This window comes from Thamnophis elegans, chromosome 10 (genome assembly GCF_009769535.1).
Source record: "Thamnophis elegans isolate rThaEle1 chromosome 10, rThaEle1.pri, whole genome shotgun sequence".
In the NCBI taxonomy this organism is placed as follows: domain Eukaryota; kingdom Metazoa; phylum Chordata; class Lepidosauria; order Squamata; family Colubridae; genus Thamnophis; species Thamnophis elegans.
This window is the reverse complement of record NC_045550.1, coordinates 5,383,040-5,407,023: the sequence shown is the minus strand read 5'-3', so window position 1 is coordinate 5,407,023 and position 23,984 is coordinate 5,383,040. Positions and strand designations below refer to the sequence as shown.

The 23,984-nt window shown below is 40.2% G+C and overlaps 2 protein-coding genes across 4 annotated transcripts in view; one reads left to right on the top strand and one right to left on the bottom strand.

The window, feature by feature from the left end:
* The window catches only part of UROS (uroporphyrinogen III synthase), a 26,290-nt gene extending 16,198 nt beyond the window's left edge, over nt 1–10,092 (bottom strand). Inside the window, exons 1-3 of one of the 3 annotated variants that reach the window (XM_032225626.1) lie at nt 10,007–10,092; nt 5,960–6,041; nt 3,582–3,665 (exon numbers count right to left, since the gene is read on the bottom strand). In XM_032225626.1, the coding sequence (XP_032081517.1) occupies nt 3,582–3,665; nt 5,960–6,022 (147 nt within the window). In that variant the 5' untranslated portion in view covers nt 6,023–6,041; nt 10,007–10,092. Of the gene's footprint in view, nt 1–3,581; nt 3,666–5,959; nt 6,042–6,165; nt 6,416–9,884; nt 9,930–10,006 lie in introns of those variants that run through there. The other 2 variants (XM_032225625.1, XM_032225627.1) reach the window with 2 other exon arrangements.
* BCCIP (BRCA2 and CDKN1A interacting protein) lies at nt 10,093–23,984 on the top strand. Its single transcript, XM_032225624.1, has 7 exons — nt 10,093–10,323; nt 13,311–13,385; nt 15,357–15,437; nt 18,454–18,540; nt 21,639–21,826; nt 22,242–22,413; nt 23,474–23,984. Exons 1-7 carry the CDS (start codon nt 10,159–10,161, stop codon nt 23,642–23,644), a joined length of 939 nt encoding a protein of 312 aa, XP_032081515.1. The 5' UTR covers nt 10,093–10,158; the 3' UTR covers nt 23,645–23,984.

The window sequence follows — 23,984 nt, the reverse complement described above, 5'->3', positions numbered from 1 at the left end:
AACGCTGGTCCTTACCTGAACGTTCATTTTAAGTAGAATTGAGGGCTTTGTAAGAAGGTCTACAGCAGTGAGTAATACAAGTGTCTGTTTTTTTTGGCGTTGGTACGCAAGATCTTTTTCTTGTCTTTGTTCTCTATGAGAATCGGGTCTAGACACTCACCAAAGAGATCCGGGCCCGTATACGGGGCCGCTGCCAAGTTCCATTTGGACTTGTTGTCCATCTGCCAACTGCGTAGCCAGAGCAGCCATCTGGAAGTCACCAAGGTGGATAGGACTCGGGACACATATTTTATAGAATCCAGAGTGTCAGCCTCTGCTTTGCTGTTGCTTCGGCTGCCATGAAACAGGGAGGGAGGGCATGGTATTTGGGTGGGGTTACTCTTTGTGCTGGAGGAAGGTTCTGGAGTTCACCGGCTGATCGGACTATGCATGCGTGGGAGTTTCCCGCCAGGATTAACGGCGCCGACATTCCATCTTCCTGATGCCTTTTGAAGTTATCTCGCACCTGACACTTGGGAGAATTATGATTGGCCTCTAACTGTGATGCCAAGTGGTGGGGAATGGGCTATTCTATATATCAATCGCTTTCGCGCCTAAATGTTCAGATTTCGCTTCGCTATGCCTTTAATCATTTTTAATTAGTAAAAGTACGCTTGATTTCCACACATGGAGACTCGTGGTCATTCTTTCCTAATTAGTAAATGAAGAAGAGCTGACACAGAGTGGCATCCGCAGAAAATTGCATAGCAGCAATGATTTTCGTGAGGTCTTGTAAAAGACGCTCATCCTGAACCGGAATGCGGTCCTGTAGCTGACATAGCCACATGACCACGGTGCAGGTGAAATAAGAGGCCGCGGCGGCAGATTTAACTGCCGAGGCGGAAACAGTGACATTCTTACTCAAGGTAAGTTCCACACGCTTATCCTTTGGTTTCATCACGCGACCTCGAGGAAACTGGGAACCAATAGGGAATGGTGGAGCATTAAAGAGATTTCCCTCAGTCTCTGGACCAATCAGGCTTTGAAGATAGCCACGAGTAACCTCCTCCACCAATTCTACTGGTAAACTGTACAGTTAGTCCTTGACTTATGAGAACAATTGAGCCCAAGATTTCTGTTGTTAAGGGAGACATATGTTAAGTGAGTATTGTCCTATTTTACAACCTTTCTTGCCACAGTTGTTCAGTGAATTGCTACAGTTGTTAATAACCTGGCTATTAAGTGAAACTGGCTTCCCCATCAACTTTGCTTGTCAGGAAGTTGCAAAATTATTATTATTATTATACAATTGTATCACAGCGGCCAGTTGTTTTGCCGGATTTGGCATTGGTTACTAGTCGGGCCCCACCCAGGGGCCTAGGACGTCGTAACGTATTTTCGTAATATGCGTGCAGATCCAAGCAGTGCGGCTTTTTGCATTTGACTGATGGTGATTTTGTCAATTTTTAACTGTTTTAAATGTAATTCCAGTGCTTTTGGAATAGCACCCAGTGTGCCAATTACCACTGGAATTATCACTGCTGGTTTGTGCCATAGTCGTTGAATTTCGATTTTTAAGTCCTGGTATCTTGCGATTTTTTCATGTTCCTTCTCAGCGACCCTGCTATCACCTGGTATTGCGATGTCTATGATTGTGACCTTATTTTTCTCAACCAGTGTGATGTCTGGTGTATTATGCGCCAGTATTTTGTCCGTTTGTATACGGAAATCCCACAAGATCTTGACCATCTGATTATTATTATTATTATTATTATTATTATTATTATTATTATTATTTATTAAATTTATAGGCCGCCCAATCCCGAAGGACTCCGGGCGGCCTATAAGGGGATCACATTACCCCTGGACCCTGCAGTCGTCGTCATGAATATGAGTCAGTTGCCAAGCATCTGGATTTTGATCACATGACCAAAGGTCGTAAGTGTAAAAAAAACGGTCATAAGTCCGTTCTTTTCCGTTCTGTTGCAACTATAAACCGTCGCTAAATGAAATGTTGTTAAGTGAGGACTACCTTTTTTTAAAGGTTTGTCCTCACTTCAGAAATGCTGAAAATGGTGCTCCTAGTTGTATTGTAAGTGAAAATATCCCAATGATAAACTATTTTAGTCTAGTTTCATTCTCTTCCTCCCCCGCCCCCACTTTCGATAGTCTTGATGGTGAACTTGTTTCAGAGATTTAGAATGCAACTTTATACTAATACAAGTTAAGAAGCAAATCTCTTTATAACCAGAGAGAGAAACTTCCAAAATGACATAAAGTAACGTGATACTAAAATATACTAAATGAAATTCAATGCAAATGCTGTAAGCTTTTAAAACTGTTCTCAATCTGATTGCTGTTTTTTTTTTAATAAATGTGAACTATCCAGAGATGCAGATGAGTGAGCAGGCATATAGATAGATTGAATGAATACTTTTTTTTTAAATTAAGACATTCTTAGGTTTATAATTTGTTCTGACCACCAAAATTAAATGTGGTCACAGTACTTCAACTCCATGATAGTAATTACCCCCCTCTCAGAATATTAGAACATTAAAGTTAATTGCAGAGCACCAATTAAAAAGGGAGTCATTCTTCATGCAAAGAATAGAATTTGCTGCCATGAAAGATACAAGGCACTAAATGAGTTTAAAACACTAGTGACTATACACATTGGTGAACAATGGACATATTAATGCAACCCTCAACATGTACAATTATATTTATTGCTACAAGCATTAAAGATCAGTTCATATAAAGCAACAGTGAGAAATGTTTTGTGAGTTTTCTGAATATATATATGATACAATACCATATGCTCAAAACACTGGGTTAAGAGGTTTTGGGCTGGATTAGCAAGGTTATTCTTATATTCTTAAAATCCATTATAGTTTTCGCTTAATTCTTCATTATCAGGGAGAAAAGAAAGGAAAAATAAGGTGGTGTTACAATAGGCGCTAGGGATGGTAAACAAAGCAACTCAAACTGTATGTTATAATCTTTTAAATGGAATAACAAAAGTATAAAAATGACAAAGAAAAAGAATAACTATGTGAATGTATACCTATAATTGTATGTAAGAGAATAAATGACAGTAAGAATATAAAACACAATATAGGTAAGCAATATTTTGTTATATGTAGCTAAGTATAAATAAATATAGAATTGTACATAAAAATGGATAATGAATAAGGAGACCATGAATGCAAGATAGAAATGTATAGAAGGGAAAACACTAACTGTAAAGAAACCGATACAGATCTGCTGTATGATATACGATGGAACTTCTTGTTCCTATGTTGTTTTAAGTCATGTGTTTGTTTTTGTTGATGTGTTGATGTGTTTAAAATAAAAAAAATAAAAAAATAATATTAGGCTAGAAGAATTGGTTATTACCAAACTGTTAGGAATCGGTCATTTTTGCTTATCTGTTACAATTCACCCAAGTACAGTCATACTTGACTTACTATAAGTGTCCTGTCCTCAATAGGATTTATACCATCAACATTTAAATTGCTAACCAAATAAACAGAATGAAAGGAAACGTAAATGCATAGTTTCAATAGCGTGGGGTATTATGACAAACAAAATTCAAAACTTACTTTTTCAGAGAAAGTTTGAAGAGAAATAAATTCAAATGCTAAAACTGGAATTAAAGTTGCTTTGAGTCCGTGTGAACCGAATTCCTTTAAAAAAAGAAGTAAATATTTTTATGGAAACAAAGAATCCCAACTGAATTATTTCCCCTTACCCACTGAAACACCTACAATTATGGATTTAAGAACAGAACAGAACAGAACAGAATAGAATTCTTTATTGGCCGTGTCTGATCGGAAACACAAGGACTTTGTCTCTGGTGCATAAGCTCACACATATAAATAGCAAGTAATAAGTCATAGGTTATAATCATAGTTACAATCATTAATCAAGAGTTACAAACAATAATTGATAAAGAGAAGATAGCAGGGAAGATGAGAAAAGATAAGAATATAATATAAACATTGCAGTATTTTTGTTTTTGTTTTTTGACTAATTGGGAACCTGTGAGCTTTAACTATGGCACATGATTGAATGACCTATGTTATCAGACCTGGTTTGAAACAGTTTGATACTAACATATTTTCACTAACAAATGCCTCCTCTCAAGTACCTATCTGACTCTTATCTCAGCTGTAACACCTAACCTAAGTCTGGAGGTGTATTTCATCCCAAGTTTCTGTTCTTGTGATTTCTTGCCTCTGGAAAATGTGATGGAATGCTCTAGAGCTTGGGTCATTTTGCTGATCTAGAGAAAAGAACAGTCCAAGTATGGATTTTGGAAAATTTTATGGCAGTAGATCAGAGGTGGGTTCCTACCAGTTCGCACCTATTCGGTAGAACTGGTTCGTCAAATCTACCGAACCAGTTAGAAGAGGTTCCACCAGTGGACCCAAAAAGAAGGCCACACCTACAGAAGAGGTTCCAAAATTTTTTGAACCCACCAGTGGTCCTTGGATATGATTATTCTACACTGTTATGCTCATATTTATAAAACTCAGTGGGTCTGTGAAAGGTAAGGATGACTACTGCGTTTGTGGTGCAATCAGAACATTGCGTGTGTTGAAGTCGTTTTAATGCAAACCAAAGATGCCTTTTAAAAGTTTACATCATATACTTCTGCATGCCAGTGCTGTGTGTGAGGTAATTTAAGGTGGTTCTGACAAGTGCCGTCGGCGTCTTCATATCTGGTCACATGGGCAACAAGCCACTCCCATCTGGTCACATGGGCGGCAAGCCACTCCCACAAAGGAGGCCCCATCCACAGAGTAGGTTCGAACAATTTTCGAAACCCACCACTGCAGTAGATAGGCATTTACATTTTACAAGTACTTCTGGAAATTCTTAAAGTATTGTAACAAGACAATTCAAAAATTATGTAAACATCAACAAACAGCAACAAAAATAAAGAGAAATATATATATAGCCATGAAAATTATTTCATAAATAACATCATGCCAGGGGGGAAAAACTATTGTTTTTGGTTTGGAAAATAATAGCGAAAGGCATATTTCATCCACTCTCCAAGAATATATGTGTAAGACTTTGGCAACAGCTTCTCTGAACTGTTTTCATTGTGATGTGGAAAAATGACTGAATTCATACTAACAATCCTGCCCATGTTTATACATGCTAAGTAATTACTTCATTAAATATTAATTTTAATGCAGTTAGGCTATATGATGTTAAATGGGGAAGCTTTTCTATAAAAAAAACCCCTGCATTTCCTTTATGTAAAACAAAAATATTATAAGAAAGTTGTACGTTAAAGGCATCAATCACCACTTCTACTATTCATTCTAATTCAAATAAAGAAGGAGATTGCTGTAATGAACGCTAGCTTTATTCCTGAGCAAGGAATAGTCTAACATATTTTCTATCTGCTGAAATACTGAACAGTGAATTTTGAAAGCAGCATAAGAAATAAATCAGTGTAATAGCACGCCAAATATATAGTAGGCATTAGCAGCCCTTATCTTAAACAGTCATTATCTATTCCTTGTTAATATGTGTCTTACTTCGTAAAGTGCTGCTAAATTATTCTGAGGGCTTATGTAGGAGAAGGCAATTTTTTGACACTTTGTTAGAAACCAAAGAAGATTTCTTTAAAATATAATCTGTATATTATTCACCTACGGTACATCAATTTGATAAAATGCCATGTATTTCATTTTCAGGAAATAATTCCCATGAAGTTGAAAAGAGAGGCTACAATAGAATACAATTCTACAATAAAAATGAGTCACACATTCAATTATTTCTGGCTTACTGATGTCACGACAGTAGCCCTTAATTCATAGCTGCCTGCCACGAACTGTAAAATATTATTTCCAAACGACAGTTGAAAAGAGGCACAAACAACTAACATTATTGTCTGAGCTAGACAAAGCTGGAAGGTTTTTTTTAAATCATTCAATTCTTAGTGAAAAGTTAGGTTACTGACCTTTATGTAAGAATCTGGTCCACCATCATTTTCCTTTGGATCTTTCAGCAACAACACTTTCATTGTTTTACTTGTGAAATGCCTTGTAATAGGGAAGCACAAAATGGAAATAAATCTAAATTAGGATTCTTTTCTTGTACAAGAATTATGCTGGTTAAATGCTCACATGAAACAGGATAATTAACAGTCGCACGATGAGTACGTACTTAATATACACCTTCTGCAATTGCGTATCAACCCTGATAAGGCTAACAAAATGCCCGAACGTTTTTTAAATGATACGTCTTCACATCCTGAAAGGAAAAGGTGAAAAGAATTTGCAGTGGTGGCGAACAGTGGAAAAAGGATGTATTTCACAAATATGCAGCATTCTAATTGCATACAGCGTATCTTGCATTTAACTTTGTAAAATATAATTTTGGACATTCCACCAAAGTATTAGAAGAGTCTGTAACCACCGTTATAATAGATATTTTCCAATGCCCTTACAGTATCTGCATGTAGACACCTAAACCAGCCCATCCCAAATAATGTCCTGCAGAAAAGAGATAAGCTATGCCTGCCAAGAGGTTTCAGATATATTCCAAGTCAAATGTGAACATACAGCTCTTTGTCGGAGCAATATTGCAGTATTTGGCAGATTCAGCAGCAGAGACATCTATTGTGTTTAATGCATTGGGGGCCAAACCTAGGGGGCATTCTCTTTACATAATATGAAAAAACCAGTCTCAAAAGCACCAGAAATTCCCCTGAGGTCTAGTATCAGAGGTGGGTTCCTACCAGTTCGCACCTATTCAGTAGAACCGGTTCGTCAAATCTACCGAACCGGTTAGAAGAGGTTCCACCAGTGGACCCGGAAAGCAGGCCACACCTACAGAAGAGGTTCCAAAATTTTTTGAAACCCACCACTGGTCCTTGGATATGATTATTCTACACTATCATGCTGATATTTATAAAACTCAGTGCCTCTGTGAAAGGTAAGGATGACTACTGTGTTTGTGATGCAATCAGAACATTGCGTGTGTTGAAGTTGTTTTAACGCAAACCAAAGATGCCTTTTAAAAAACAAGTTGACATCATATTCTTATGCATGCCAGTGCTGTGGGGGGGGGGTAATTTAAGGTGGTTCTGACAAGTGTCGTCGGCATCTTCATATCCGGTCACATGGGCAGCAAGCCACTCCCATCCGGTCACATGGGAAGCAAGCCACTCCCACAAAGGAGGCCATACCCACAGAGTAGGTTCGAACAATTTTTGAAACCCACCACTGCTCCTATTGATCACTTAGAAGCAATTCACCCACCCTTTAATGGAGAATACATCTATTGTATTATGGACTGTATTATAGAGGAGAGTAAATTTATGATCTGGTTGGAATGAGGTGCAGATGAACTGGATGGATAGATAGGATCAGAATACATAGGATCAGGCCAAAACCTTCCCTATGAAACCTGGGGTTGGATGGGGTGAGGAATAGAATTATCTAAAACAGTTGTCTGGTCTAATATGGGAGTAATAGCAGGCCAAATTAAAATAATCTCCAGTTACATCAGTCAAGATTACCTTGTCTCCCATTTGCCATAAGCAAAACACTGGGTTATTTTAAGGATCACTTTGCAACATAACTTCACCATAATATTGTGCTGATCTTTTCCTGACATTAGGGAAATATGGTAAGAAGAAAATAATAAACAGGATACAAATATATTTTATTCCTCTCATTCTCCCACAGAAAAATAAAAAAAGACTAAAAATTATCTTTTCCCCTCCCTACTGAATACAGTATTTCTCTCCTGCTGTCTCTTCGGGGAGAAGGGAGGGGGTACTTCAATTGCACTGTATTCTTAGCTTGGGTAAACATGAAATCTCCATGCCTCCAAAAAAAAAAAAGCATTTGTTCCTTTATACATGTATTATAATTATACCCATCAATCCAATCCTTTGGGGCAAAATTCAAGTCATACGCATAATAAATAATAAAACAGAAAAAGCCACAACTTACAGACATTGGAGGTTGGCTACTACATAAGAAGTTGATTTTGCATGCATTGCATTGCAGTGCACTGCAATGTGTGGATTGAATACACATAGTCCTCAACTTACAACACTTCACTGAGTGACTGTTCAAAGTTACAGCGGCTCTGAAAAGTGACTTATGACCATTTTTCACACTTGCGACCATCACAGCATTCCCTACGGCCACGTGATCTACATCCGGGTGCTTGGCAACTGATTCATGTTTACGACAGCGGCAGCCGACGATTCCCCCCTTTGGCGCCCTTCCGACGAGTGAAGAAACCAGATTCACTTAACCCCCGTCCAACCAATTGAAGAAACTGCAGCGATTCCCTTGAACCCGTGGGACAGGAATCATCGTAAAACAGAGCAAAACTCACTGGACACATTTCTCATCCGTGTAAATTTGTCATCAATATCAATGTGTTGGGCTCAATTGTGGTTCTTGAGTTGAGGACTACTACCTGGTTCCAGGAGGCTGACTGCATTTGAGAGGCAAAGAGGCGGACAGCCGCTGGCTGCATTGAAGGGTGACGCACCCCTTTGTAAACCCCCCCCCCCAAGAGGTCGCCCACATTTTTCTAACTGGGATCCAAAGGCTCCCCCTTAAGGCAGTGGTCTCCAACCTTGGCAACTTTAAGACCTGTGGACTTCAACTCCCAGAGTTCCTCAGCCAGCTTGAAGTCCAGAAGTCTTAAAGTTGCCAAGGTTGGAGACCACTGATCTATAGCACTGTCTATGGCAGAGGACTTCAAAGTTGGCACCTTAAAGACTTGTGGACTTCAACTCCCAGAATTCTCCAGCCAGCTGGAGCTTTGCTGGCTGAGGAACTCTGGGAGTTGAAGTCTACAAGTCTTAAAGTTGCCAAGGTTGGAGACCACTGATCTATAGCACTGTCTATGGCAGAGGACTTCAAAGTTGGCACCTTAAAGACTTGTGGACTTCAACTCCCAGAATTCTCCAGCCAGCTGGAGCTTTGCTGGCTGAGGAACTCTGGGAGTTGAAGTCTACAAGTCTTAAAGTTGCCAAGGTTGGAGACCACTGATCTATAGCACTGTCTATGGCAGAGGACTTCAAAGTTGGCACCTTAAAGACTTGTGGACTTCAACTCCCAGAATTCTCCAGCCAGCTGGAGCTTTGCTGGCTGAGGAACTCTGGGAGTTGAAGTCCACAAGTCTTAAAGTTGCCAAGGTTGGAGACCACTGATCTATAGCACTGTCTATGGCAGAGGACTTCAAAGTTGGCACCTTAAAGACTTGTGGACTTCAACTCCCAGAATTCTCCAGCCAGCTGGAGGTTTGCTGGCTGAGGAACTCTGGGAGTTGAAGTCCACAAGTCTTAAAGTTGCCAAGGTTGGAGACCACTGATCTATAGCACTGTCTATGGCAGAGGACTTCAAAGTTGGCACCTTAAAGACTTGTGGACTTCAACTCCCAGAATTCTCCAGCCAGCTGGAGGTTTGCTGGCTGAGGAACTCTGGGAGTTGAAGTCCACAGGTCTTAAAAGTTGCCAAGGTTGGAGACCACTGATCTATAGCACTGTCTATGGCAGAGGACTTCAAAGTTGGCACCTTAAAGACTTGTGGACTTCAACTCCCAGAATTCTCCAGCCAGCTGGAGCTTTGCTGGCTGAGGAACTCTGGGAGTTGAAGTCCACAAGTCTTAAAAGTTGCCAAGGTTGGAGACCACTTGCCCTAAGGCAGTGTTTCTCAACCTTGGCAACTTGAAGATGTCTGGACTTCAAGTCCCAGAATTCCCCAGCCAGAATTCTGGGACTTGAAGTCCAGACATCTTCAAGTTGCCAAGGTTGAGAAACACTGCCCTAGGGCACCAAGGCAGAAGCCAAGCTCCGCCCTAGACCGACGCTGACAGAGCGGAAGTTCCATCCCCGGAACTCGCGCTCTACCTACCTTATCCGAGCCTGCCAAGCCGGTCATTCATTGGTTGAATAGGAGCTGCCCCACCCTTCTCTTCTCTCCCCCCCATCCCCCGCCCCGCTCCGCTCCCCTCACAGGAGGCATCGGCTCCGAACCTTGTTGAGACTCGTCGGCTCCCTTCCTCTCCCAGAGCGGTCCTCGCCTTTGCTTTTCGCTTCCCCCTCCAACCGGCTGTTTCCGGCTAGCGACACGCCAGCGCATGCGCGTCGAGGAAGAAACGCGAGCGCGCGCGAGAGAGAAATGAAACATGGCCACTGAGGCGAAACGCAGGAAGGCGGACGGGCCTTCAAAGTCTCGGCTGGTGGAAGAAGAAGAAGAAGAGGCGGAGGAGGAGGAGGAAGGCAGCGAAGACGGGGACTCCGATTCGGAGCTGGACAGCGATAGCGAAGAGGGCGACGAAGAAATTAACGAGGTGAGGTGAATCTCCTCAGCCCCACCTCAGCCCGGCGGCTTCTCTTCCAACCTGGCCGAGACTTTTCCCGCCTTCTCGGTTAGAGTTGTCGGCAGCCTGGAAGTCCGGAGAGTTGCTGGTTGCTGGCCTTGGCTTCGTTCTCCCCCTCCTCTCCCCGAGAAGATCCCGCCGTCCCCACCGTTTATGGTCCTGCCTGGGAAATGCCTTCCGTTTCCAACGTTTGCTTCCCATTCGCTCCGAATTGGAGAGAGAGAGAGAGAGAGTCCTCGCTTTACGGCCGCAAGGGACCCCAGAATTTACGTTGCTCAGTGGGGAAATTGGGTTGTGTGACTTTTGCCCCGCTTTCCCGACTTTCCTTGCAGCGTTTTAAGTGAATCGCGGCAGTTGTTAAATGAGTAACCCGGTTGTTAAGTGAATCTGGTCTCTCCCATTTTTGCTTGTCAGAAGAAGCATCTCTCTCTCTCTCTCACACACACACACACACACACACTCTCACACACACACACACACACTCTCTCTCTCACACACACACACACCTACCTGGGACTGTGGGAAGAAATATCCATCTGGTTCAATCTGGTCTCTCCCATTTTTGCTTGTCAGAAGAAGCATCTCTCCCTCTCTCTCTCTCTCTCTCTCTCTCTCCCTCTCCATCCCCCTCCATCTCTCTTTCTCCCTCTCTCTCTATCTCTCTCTCTCCCTCCGCCATCTCTCCCCCGCCCTCTCTCTCACATACACACACACACCCCTACCTGGGACTGTGGGAAGAAATATCCATCTGGTTCAATCTGGTCTCTCCCATTTTTGCTTGTCAGAAGAAGCATCTCTCTCTCTCTCTCTCTCTCTCTCTCTCTCTCTCTCTCCATCCCCCTCCATCTCTCTTTCTCTCTCTCTCTCTCTCTCTCTCCATCCCCCTCCATCTCTCTTTCTCCCTCTCTCTCTATCTCTCTCTCTCCCTCCGCCATCTCTCCCCCGCCCTCTCTCTCACATACACACACACACCCCTACCTGGGACTGTGGGAAGAAATATCCATCTGGTTCAATCTGGTCTCTCCCATTTTTGCTTGTCAGAAGAAGCATCTCTCCCTCTCTCTCTCTCTCTCTCTCCCTCTCCATCCCCCTCCATCTCTCTTTCTCCCTCTCTCTCTCTCTCTCTCTCTCCCTCCGCCATCTCTCCCCCGCCCTCTCTCTCACATACACACACCCCTACCTGGGACTCTGGGAAGAAATATCCATCTGGTTCAACTCCAAGCTGGGCGAAAGACACTGCAAACATGGAGATTGATTGGAAAGAAAGTTTGAGGATGAAGCAGAACCATATGGAGTTGAGAGTCTGTGTGTGGGGGGGATATTTATACCTTCTTTTGGGCTTTGCACTTGAGCTTCCTGTGTGAGAACATGCAAAAGAGGAGATGCTTGTCTAGGTGCATGGCTGAGCTAATTTGGTTTACCTCTGGCTTATTGCTTATCTGAGCTCCCAGGTAAAGTTTGGACTGAAATGCCCTTAGGACAATGGTTCTCAACCTTTCTAATGCAGTTAATACAGTTCTGCATGTTGTGGTGGCCCCCAACCATAATTTTTTTTGTTGCTACTCTATAACTGTACTTTTGCTACTTTTATGAATCATAATGTAGATATTGATATCGGAAGACTGCTATCATATCACCCTTAAGTCCTTCTTTTCATTCAACCAGACTACACTGCGAGCTCTACAGAGCTTGTAGGTCTGCACATTTTCTCCCCTTATTAGAGAGATTGCCAGGGAGGGCAGACAATTTTTATCTAGGCTTTCTCCTCCAGGACACTAACCCGGTTACCACGTATGAAGTGGCAAAGTTCTGTGCTGCTGCAATGTCCATAAGGAAAAAATTGGCTACAGAAGTATAGTACCATCTTGTACCAATTATCTGGACATACCATTAACAAACTATGGACCATTATGTTATTATCCACTTTTAATGTCAATACTTTTTAATTCTATTTTAATGTTAGTATTTTTTAATATAGTGTAAAAACTAATGTGTATTGCTGGTCTTTGACCGTAATAAAGATTTTACTTACTTACATTCAACCAGACATACCCATTTCCTGCAACTGTTCTTCATAAGTTTGAGCTTCCAGTCCCCTAATCCTCTTGGTTGCTCTTCTTGCACTTTTTCTACACTAGAGTCTCCACATCTTTTTATAGAGGCAGCCAACATCTTGTCTGCTCCTAAATTTTGGGTCTGAAAAGAATCACATCCTGGAGGCTGGACAACCTTGGCTGCTATACAATCATACACACACATACACAGAGAGACACAGTGGCTTTATTCCCAAAGCCTCCTTAACTAAGTTGCCTGCAGCTGCATTCACAAACTTGCTTACCCTGCCTGGATGGATCTTCAACCTGGTTTGGGGTTGTTTGCAGGAGTGCTCTTAACCTTGGTGGTGGTGGTAAACTTAACCTTAATTTATTGGGCAAACGTTGTACATTGTTTATTTTTAATTTTTTTTAAAAAAGTGTTTTATTTTCTCTCTTAAGTTCATTCACAAATATACACTCATAATTACCATTAATTATATCATTATCATTAATCATTGTTTTCTTACAAATATATAGAATACAGTTTGGGTCACTTTCTTGCCACCCCATTTTATTTTGCAACAACCTTGCTCCTATCTTCTCTACCTCCCTTCTCTGCCTTCTTCTTTCCTCCTCTCCTTCCTCCCTTTTTCTTTCCCTCTCTTTCCTCCCCTCCTCCTCTTCTCCTTCTTAACATCTCTCCTCTTACTTCCCCTCCTTTGCTTCCTCTGCTTTACCCTTTCTTCCTTTCCCTCCTCCTCCTTCCTCCCTTCTTCTTCCCCTCTCGTTCCTCCCCCCTCCTCTTTTCTCCTCCCTCTTACCCTCTCTCCTATATTCTCTGGCAAATCTTTATATGGCTAGATTTTAAAAATTGATAAAGTTAGACGAATAGTAAAATGTATTATTTCTCTTGGTTCATAGGAAGTAAACATTGAATTTGAAGCACATACAGTAACTGATGATGATAAAAATGGAATAAACAAATTGCTACAACAGGTATGTATGTTTTCCTTATAACCCTGGATTTTAGTTTTTGTGTTTTAAAATAATGATTCTTCTAAATAATGAAACCGTTCTCAAATCATTGTGGATAAATGAGATTTTGTTTGTCACATTCTGAGGACATAGGAGCCCTGGTAACGCAGTGGTTGGAATGCAGCATTGTAGGCTTACTCTACAGTCAGTAGAGGCTTGAGGTTCACTCGGCCTTCCATCCTGCCGAGGTTGGTAAAATGATGACCCAGATTTTGCGGGCAAAATACCAACATTGTAAACTGCTCAGAGAGTAAAGCACTATGGAGTGGTATATAAGTGTAAATTAGTGGTTCCCAAACTTTTTCAGTCCACCGCCCCCTTGGTGCTACAAACTGATCCTCAGTGTCCCCCACCCAGTGGTGGAATTCAAATTTTTTTACTGCCCATTCTGTCGGTGTGGCTTGGTGAGCGCGGCCGGGGGGGTGTCATGTGACTGGGTGGATTGCATGACATAAGGAAAATTTATTCAAAATCCAATTTAAAAACCTTTTTAATTAATGTTAATTCAACAAAATTGTTGAACATGATCCAGTGATACCAGATTTTCAAAGTCTGATAGTCATCAAGAACCTTAATAACTTGTAACTTAGTAAACTCAGTAAAATTTAGTAACTACTTCACAGTTCAATAAATTCTTAATGTGATGGATGAGCTTGATGAAGTGATATCAATTTCCCAACTTTTCTTTATTAATTTTTTTTTATTTTCAAAACAAACACAACACATAAAATCTTTCTTCTTTACATGCTGTAGAAAGTGTATCAGTTGGTTACAAAAGGCTTTCGTGCATCTCTTCCACAGTCATCAAGCATAATTCATATTAACTCAAGTATTTTAACTCAGATATTTATACATGTTACCCTTATATCTCCATTTTTATTTGACTATAATTGTTTAAACGTCCTTTATCATAACATGTACCAAGATTTAATATATAACCACATATTGGCATTTCATTTAATATTTCTAAAATGCTCCAATAATACTGAATCCTTATGTCCTATTCTAGCTAAATATCCATAATATTTAATAACAAACTTTTCTAATCCTCCTTTCCAAATCACTGTTTGCAATTTTCATCCAGTTTCCTTATGTTGTACCCATACATATATAGGTTGTCATCATTATCACTCCTTTATTTGACTGTATCCTGTATCATAACATTTCCCCCCTAATAATCAAAACTTAACTGTATCTAACTTAGTTCTTTTTTATTAACTTTTGTATATAATCCAAAAGGATTTCTAATCTTTCTTTCATGGGTACCATTCAATATTCATATCTAATTATTACTTATCATAACACTACACATTGTATACATTATTATCATTATCAATTATTTATTTAACTATATTATCACTAAATTTCACTAGGTTTAACTAGTTTTAAGTTATATTCTTCCATCTATCAACCTGTATCTTTCCAATAACAAAACAATCTCATATCTTTTGCCATTTGTGGTACCAATCCTCTAATCATCTTCTTGATCAGCTTTGTATGGACTTCTCTTAGCACCTCCTGCCGCCCCCCTTGCCTCTTAGTGCCCCCCTAAGTCATCCCACCGCCCCCCAGGGGGCGGTACCGCCCACTTTGGGAACCACTGGTCTAAATACTATTGCTATTTTTAACTACATAGCAATACTATTTTGTTATTTGTGTGGCAGCTTATTGGGAGGGAAAGGAATACAAAGTTTACAATTATGAATTCCAATTTGATTTGAAAAGTATATAGCTGTGGGGCACGCTAATATACCAAGGTGGTTTGGAGTATTAAATTTCAGTAAAGAAAATGAGTGCTGAATGATTAGAGTTAGTATTAGTTATACGTTCATTTGAATACTGCCTTAATTCCTAGAAATGAATGCTTTATCTGTCAAATCTGATTTCACATATAGATTATATTATATTAACGAAAAATCTCTTTTCTCTCAGCTATTTCTAAAGGCTCCTATTAATACAGGTAATCTGACTGATATATTGATACAACAAAATCACATTGGAAGTGTTATCAAGGTATGTGTCTTCTCATATTTTCTTAGTTTACATAATATTTTTGGGAGTCTACCGTGTTTCCCCGAAAATACGTCCCGTATTAACGCCTTGCCACATTTTTCGCATGGGCAGAAATATAAGCCCACCCCCGAAAATAAACCCCCTGGACAACCCCCCTCCAGCCAGGCAGAGCACCGCTCACTGACCTAGAGGTATCCCGAAGGTGCCAAGCCACGAGAGCCAGGAGGAGGGGAAAAGGCGCTCACATTGCTTGTTGCCTTCAGGATACTTCTAGGTTGGGGAGTGGCATTCTGCCTGGCCGGAGGGGAAAGTTGCTGGGTAGCTGCTCCCTTGGGACCGGGTTCCCAAAGAGCCGGGCACAGCCTTGGGCAAAGCAGCCATGAAGTAACCATGCTCACGAACAGCCATCCAGCAAATCCCCTCTCCAGCCAGGCAGAGCGCCATTCACTGACCTAGGGGATATCCCGAATGTGTCAAGCCGTGGGAGCTGGGGGGTGGGCAGAGTGCCACGTGGCTTTGTGCCTTAGTGATACCCCCTAGGTCAGTGAATGGTGCTTTGCCCGGCTGGAGAGGGGATTTGCCGGGCAGCTGCTTGTGAGCATGGTTACCTCATGGCTGCTTCGCCCCTGAGGCTGTGCCCGGCTCTTCAGGAGTCTGCTCGCAAGGGAGCAGCCACCCAGCAACCCCAAAACAATAAGCCCTATGCCATATTTCATGTGGCAAAAGAAAATAAGACCCTGTCGTATTTTCTGGGAAACACGGTAGAATAAGATTGTAGTCATGCCCTCCCATTTTGGTGGCTCTTATATCATGCATTTATCTGTGAGTATCTTATTCTGAAAACCATACATTGCTGAAGGTTCATCTACACAATGCTCATGTTTCTAGGTCCGTTTAAATTAAGCCCCACCCACAAAATTAGCCCTAATTAAGACCCCACTCACCTCAGGGTTCAGGGGGTGGAGCGAGGCACAGACAAATATTGATCAGTATATAAGCTAGGGTGGGGATGGTGGGGTGGAGCTGCCTTACTTACCAGGCCTCGAAGACCCTGACACCTGCCTCACCTTCTTCTGCACCCGCTTGCCGCTACGTGCACGCATCGCCTGGCCTCCGTTTCGCCTTCAGATGCCTTCCGGAAGGCATCTGCAGCCGATAACAGAGCTCCAGATCGATCTGGAGCTCTATTATCAGGTGCAGAGGGCTTTCCGGGAGGCATCTGAAGGTGAAACAGAGGCCAGGTCAATGCATGCGAGCGGCGCCAAATGGCCGCAGAAGAAATGGGCCAGCATCTGGCACCTGCTGGGCGGGGCTGTTGGTGCCACCGCCACGAAGTGAGTCAATAATTGGAACCCTCCAAAAAGAAGGCCTAGCTGCTTTTTCAGGTGTCAAAAGAAAATAAGAATCGGCCTCCTTTTTGGAGAAACACAGTACCGAAAAAGATGAAGCTGCCCATAGTTATATTTCAGAGACTAGATAGAATTGTTCAAGTTCACCTTCTACATAATTAATTATGTAATTTAGCAAATTGAGGAAAGTTCCATTTCCTGCATTATTGCAGTTCTAAATATTGATCAGTATATAAGCAAGTACAAAGTTGCTTGGAAAACCAAGATTGTACAAACATGTTTGGAGGATTTGAGCTGATTAAGATTGCTTAGAAAGCATACATTTGAGTCCTGCCAGCTGTCATTACAATTGCAGATAGTTATAAAGAAAAAAAGTTTCAAGGGCATTGAAAATAAAACTGCCAACTCAGTACAATCATAAAATATATAACCAGAATTGGAATACTGTGCAATGTGTAATTTTGGTCATCATAAACATGAGAGTGTCTTGTGGAATTGAAGAGATGCATAAAAATGACAATGGCAACAAAATTATTAATGAACTAGAAGGTTATATTTGCAGATAACGCTGTCATGGAAATGATACAACCGAAATCAATGGGTTTTATATCTTTACTGTGCTTAATAAGCATGCTTGTGAATAATCTTGTTTATTTAATAACAAGAATGTATGTACTCCACTGCTCCCAAAATTTCAAGCACTTTACAATATAAATACATTTTCTTCTTCTTTTTGTTCAAATTCTATGGTTAGTTACAAATTCCCAGGTGTTCGCCAATGTTAATAATCTAGGTTTTAATTTGGATAAGTTTCCTGACTCTCCTTAAGTATTAAGATGGACTTTGCTGTGTGTGCTACAAGATCAATGAAAGTGACAAATGCAAAAAAAAAATAAAAAAAAATCACCATATTTTTTGGAGTATAAGACACACCAAGATTTTGAAGAGGCAAATTTTAAAAAAAATTTCGTACTCTGCAGACCTCTCAAAAACGGCACGTTTTTCATAAAAAGAAAAAGGGCATGCATAGTCTTTAAGAGGCTTCCAGATTGTTCCGGGGGGGGGGGATGAGCAAAAAATGGCCCGTTTTTCACTCATTTTTGCCCTCCCCAGCCCCCAGGAGCACACTCTGGAAGCCTCCTAAAGGCTATGCATGGCCATTTTTGCAAAGAGGGCGGGGTTTTGGGAGGCCAAAAATGCTGTATTCAGATGCATCCAGATTTTCACTCTCATTTTTTGGGGGAAAAAAGATGCTCCTTAAAGTCTGAAAAATACGGTATTTCATAAATGTTGATTCCACAGATGTGGTACTTTGAATTGATTTATTTATAATGCAGATAGTTAAGATAGTTTCTCTGGTGTTGAGAAACTAAATAATGCTGCCTCTTCCAATGAAATAGTCTTCTTTTTTCTACTGAATATAACTCTTTATGTTACATTGCTCTGAAAAATCAGCCTGTATATTTTAACTTAAATAGAGCTAGCCTTTTCAATTGCTTTGGTTATTTTTTGATTTGTTGAGACTACAAATCCTATTGTCCACATGGACAGGAAATTCAGAGAGTTGAAGCATGTTCAGTTAGGAGGGCCATATTGGAAAAAAATACTTTAAAATATTGAACAGAATAAGCAACAGCTATATTTAATCGTTTATTTTCTTTTCATAGCAAACTGAAGTCACAGAGGAAAGTGATGACGAAGATAATGATGAGGTTTTTGGCTTTATAAGCCTCTTAAATTTAACAGAAAGGAAGGTCAGTGATCATGAGCATATAAAAATCAATATTAGCTTAATTTGACAATAAAATATTGGAATGTTTACAGCTTGTAAAGCAGTTGTACAGCTAGTCCTTGTTTAGCAACTGTATTTGGGATCTGTTAAGCAAAATGGTCACTAAATAAAAAAATCACGTGACTGGGACTGTGCTTTCTAGCTGGAAAGAGAAACTACTCAGTTTCACACTTCTAGCTTGTGTTTGCCTCCTAATTGTTTCCCCTAGGTGCTCCCATGTTACACCCCTTTTAGGCGGCCTGCACTGGTTGCCGGTTGTCTTCCGGGTGCGATTCAAGGTACTAATTATGACCTTTAAAGCGCTCCATGGCTTAGGCCCAGGCTACCTGCGAGACCACCTACTGCCACCGGTAGCCTCCCATCGTCCAGTGCGATCCCACAGTTGGCCTCCTCAGGGTGCCGTCGGCCAGACAGTGTCGGCTAGCGACCCCCAGGGGGAGAGCCTTCTCTGTGGGAGTGCCTTCCCTCTGGAATGTGCTGCCCCCGGAGCTTCGTATAATCCCCGACCTCCGGTTCTTCTGACGCGCCCTAAAAAGTTGGCTTTTCCAGCAAGCCAGCCTGGTCTGAACAAAACAAAATAAATTATTGATCATTGTTAATTTTAATTCAAATGTTATTGTCAATTCTTACTGATTTTGTTTGGGATATTCTATTTATTTATTTTTTTAACTTTTGTATTATGTGTTTCTTTTAATGTTGTACACCGCCCTGAGTCCTTGGGAGAAGGGCGGCATATAAATCTAATAAACCTAAACCCTTTAGAAACTTTGAGTGCCTCTTTACTGCTTTGTAAACATTGAAAGCAATCAGACTGCACTGGCAGACCATGTCTGGGAGCTGTGGGTGCATTACAGTCCACTCTCTTGAAATTCCTTTCTCCAATATCTGGGGAGGGGGGGGAGGACAAGCAGTTTCTGTAACTAATCTGTTCTTTACCTGATCTACCCTCCCCCCCCCTGTGCAATCATGTTGCTGGCAAAATAATTGTTTTCACTATGTAGAAGAGCAAACATCTTACTCTCTTGTAATCCCTTTCTATCCACTGAGCTTCACAAGGGAGTGGGGAACTATAGGTCAGGCACAGGACAAGGCTTACTGACCGTAATGGCGATTATTTGACCGAGGAATGCTGCAAAGTCTTTAAATGGTCATAAGATGAGCATATTTTTTTTCAGCAGCATTAAAACTTTGGTGGCTGAACAAATGGTTTGTAAGCAAAGATTACTGTAACTAGAACCACTGCAGCCCAAATTTATGAAGACACAGCTTCTTTCAGTTATTCAGAAAAATGAGATGCAAGTGTTTGGATTGCCTTTAATCAAGCATAACACACCAGCCATCTTCATGTCTCCCTATAACTCTGCGTACATTATGTCAATACTCTGCTTTTGAGATGCCTGGTGCTCTAGAAAATAATAAAAAAGCATTGTTAGGTAAGCTCCCCATTGGGAGAGCGAGTACGTTCAGAGAAGCGTTGTAAGAGTTGTGTTGGAGAACACACAAACCAGCATACAGAGACACTGCAGTTTAAAGAGGCTTTTACTTTCGTGGAAGTAGAGGTATCAGAGTCCATCAAACAGTCCAAGTCATACACGGATAAGACAGTCATCAATGTCTTTCAGTTAAGGGATAATCCAAATAACATAGTCCATAATCATACAAACAGTCTGGTACTCAAAGTTTGCTAGCAGTTTCAAAACTTACAATAGCTTTCTAACAGCCAGTTCCCAAAACACTCAGATCAAATCAGCCCAGCATCTAACAAACAGAGAGCTAACAGTCATTCTGGCTCCCTCTTATGGCCGATTGAGGAAAACAGCAACCAATCACATTTTACAGTATGATTTAAAGAAACAGGTACAACATTGTAACATGATTTATATATTGCCAACCTAACCGTTAGAATTATATTCCTAACAAGCATGACTTCATGTAAATTGTCTATTGTTGTAATAATATTAGCCCTTGAGATCTGAAATTTCTCATTTGTAGCAGCAGAAAATCTTAACAAGCAACTGGGTAATAATGCTAAGTTGTTATGTTTTTCACTGGAATTTTCAAATAATGAGATTATTTTTATTTCGGGAATATTTTCATTTAAGATAGAAGTTAGGCATTGGTTTGTTACTTTCATTGAATTAATCTAGATTGAGAGCGTTTGTGCTGCCCCAGCAGTATATAGCTAGTGTAGGAATTAAGAACTGTCTCCTTTAAGAAACTATCTCATGGGAAATGCAGACTGCATTATGGGAAATGTAGTTCCATGACATGTGATCACATCTCTGTTTATGATTGGCCACCGGGGCATCTTGCCCACATGCAAAGTTTATAGCCGGGTAGTTCAATTGCTTTTGTGAACCGGAATAACAGCATTCTACATCTCCACTCAGCATGGGGATAAAATCATCATCTTTTTACACTATGTGATGGGACAGATCATGGAAAGTCAGAAGAATCTTAACACTGAACTGTAAATTTTGTTATTAAGGATGCCTGATAATAAACGTGGTCTGAAAGAGATTCCTAAGCATGGAGTTAACTGGCTGCCCGAGCAGAACCTCATTGCCCGGGGCAGAACAGCGTTTCATATTTTTATTAGGATTTTAATTCATACACCTGCTTTGTGACTGAGAGCTAGAGTGAAAAGTATGTGAATCCATGAGTAGATTTCAGGGAGGGAGGAATCTATGAATTAGACTCTGCCTAAAATATTCAATTTTGTTTTTACATATGCTACTATATCACATATTCAATATTTTTAATATTTTAATAACCAGGTATAATTGGCTTACTTTGTAGTACAGTCTATACATGTATTTTATTTTATTACATTTTCTGGGAAGGGTCTCGGCTTCATCAGACAAAAACGGGTAAATGACAAAAAGTTCAAGCATTTCTGTTGGGAGAATTGAATGGATAATTTTAAAAGAAATCCTTTCAAATTATTAAAAGCTGTAATTTTCCTACGTCTTAAAAAAAAAGCCCAGTAGTTTGCTTTTCAAGTTGTCGTTTGCAAAAAATTATTTTGTACCTCAAAAAAATCTGCCTTTTGATTCCTAGGGTACTGAATGTGCTGAGCAAATTAAAGAACTGGTCTTAAGTCAGTGTGAAAAGAACTGTGAGCAGAATGTGGTTGAGCAGCTGGATAAGCTTTTAAGTGACACCACTAAGCCTGTGGGCTTCCTACTAAGTGAAAGATTCATTAATGTTCCTCCCCAGATTGCTCTGCCTATGCACCAGCAACTGCAGTAAGTGCTTCTCCCAAATCATTTTTGAACTGTAATTTTTATCCTTGGATGACCTCTGAAACCTTATTTAAATGGAAATATCTAGAATAGGAGGGGGAAAAGAGAAAATACATATGAGCCAAAGAAATGAAGCCTAGCATTTTAATATTGTTTAATATGGCCTTTAATTCAAACTTACTGTGAATAGATTATTTTACTTAATTGTGGAAATATTGTTTTATAAGGGACATAAATATTTAGTAATATATTGCAGGCAAATTGAATTATGTAGTTTTCAAAGCAGCACAGTAGCTGGAGAATACATTAAAACAATCACATTTTCTTCTAAACATTAAAATGTTACTGTAGTGGTTACAGTTTGTGGGATGATGGCTGGATATAACAGAAGTGCTTTTTCCTTGATCTTTACTTCTAGGAAAGAAATAGTGGAAGCTCAGCGTACAAACAAACCTTGTGGCAAATGCTACTTCTACCTTCTCATCAGCAAGACTTACACGAATAAGAAGAATGCTAAAAAAAGAGGAAGTGGGACCCACCAGAAAACAGAGCTAATGTTTTCCAATGCCGAAGAAGAATTCTTCTATGAGGTGAAATTATTATTTCAATTTCCCAAGTTCATTTCGATTCACATTTACTTATTACTTGTATACACTGCCCTATTCCCAGCAACTTTAGGCAGTGTTGCAGTTTTGTGGTTTAAGCTTTTTATTTCTAGCGTGAAAACAACAATTGAATATAGACAATAAATTGTTTGGCATGTATAACTACCATAGTGATAAACCCAAGTATGATTTGACAACTTACCTTCTGCCCCTGTGTCCTTAATCTGTGGATTACTACTACAAATAGAAAAGTTTTGGTCTTTAGAGCTGGATTCTCCACTGTTTCAAATCTGAAACAACTGTTTAACCTGGTTCCACCACAAAACCGCGGAGGACAAAATCGTGCTCGACGAAAGCATGCATTTGACGTCATCACAGCGCGACAAAAACATCACGCTGTGATCGAAAAATGTAAAAATAAAGCGAAAACCTTACCCTAACCACCCCAAACCTAACCCTAAACCTAACCCTAAACCTAACCCTAAATCTAACCCTAAACGTAACCCTTAACCTAACGCTAAACCTAACGCTAACCCTTAACCTAACGCTAAACATAACCCTAATGCTCTAACCTAACCCTAACCCTTAACCTAACCCTTGCAATCGGCTTGCTTTAATTTTAATTTTATTTCAATTTTTAATTTTTTTCGTCGCGCTGTGATGACGTCAAATGCGCGCTTTCGTCGAGCGCGATTTTGTCCTCCGCGGTTTTGACAGGTCACGGTTTAACCTTATGACAGAGGAATGGTAATTTACGCTGTTTCCACTGTCATGACTTATATCCTGATTTAGGTGGAGGTAGCTCCAAATCATTTGATTAGTTTATTTTTTTTTTATTTTACCTTTATTTGTATACCTTTATTTGTAAGGTAAAATAAAAATAAAATAAAAAATAAAAATAAAAAAATTTGATTAGGAATTTCAGTTATAGCTGGTTTTCATTAAATGTCTTGCTTGGTGTTTAATTTTGTATTATCTAATTATATACTAGTTTCTCCACTTGAGAACGAATCCAAATCAATTTAACTTTTTTTTAAAAAAATAGCAATCAGTGCTGAAATTCAGTTACTCAGTAGAAGAAGAGAGTGATTCGTGTTTGGGAGGCAGATGGTCTTTTGAAGATGCACCTATGAAGCCCTTACGGACAGTGATGGTCATCCCTGCTGACAGGATGAGTGCCATCATGGAGAAGTTGAAAGAATACCTTTCCGTCTAGACCATTTTCTATGCAAACTGTATTGAAGGATGAAGTCATAAGATGTTGACATTTGAGTCATAAATGGACATTTTTTTAAAAAAAAAAACACAACAGTTTGCATTCTTTCAAGGTTTCCTTCATGTTATAAAATGTCGGGTATATTCTGCAACATTTTTGTATGCTGTGAGTTGGTCATTTAAAATTGTGTAATCGGGGTTTTTAAATAATTGTCAATATTTATTTGCTACATACTTTCCCTACTGAGTTTTGTGTGCCGAATATATTGTCATTTGTTCAGTTATATTCAGCAGTCTCATGTGTCAAGTTGCAAAAACAATTTGGTCTGTCATACCTAATC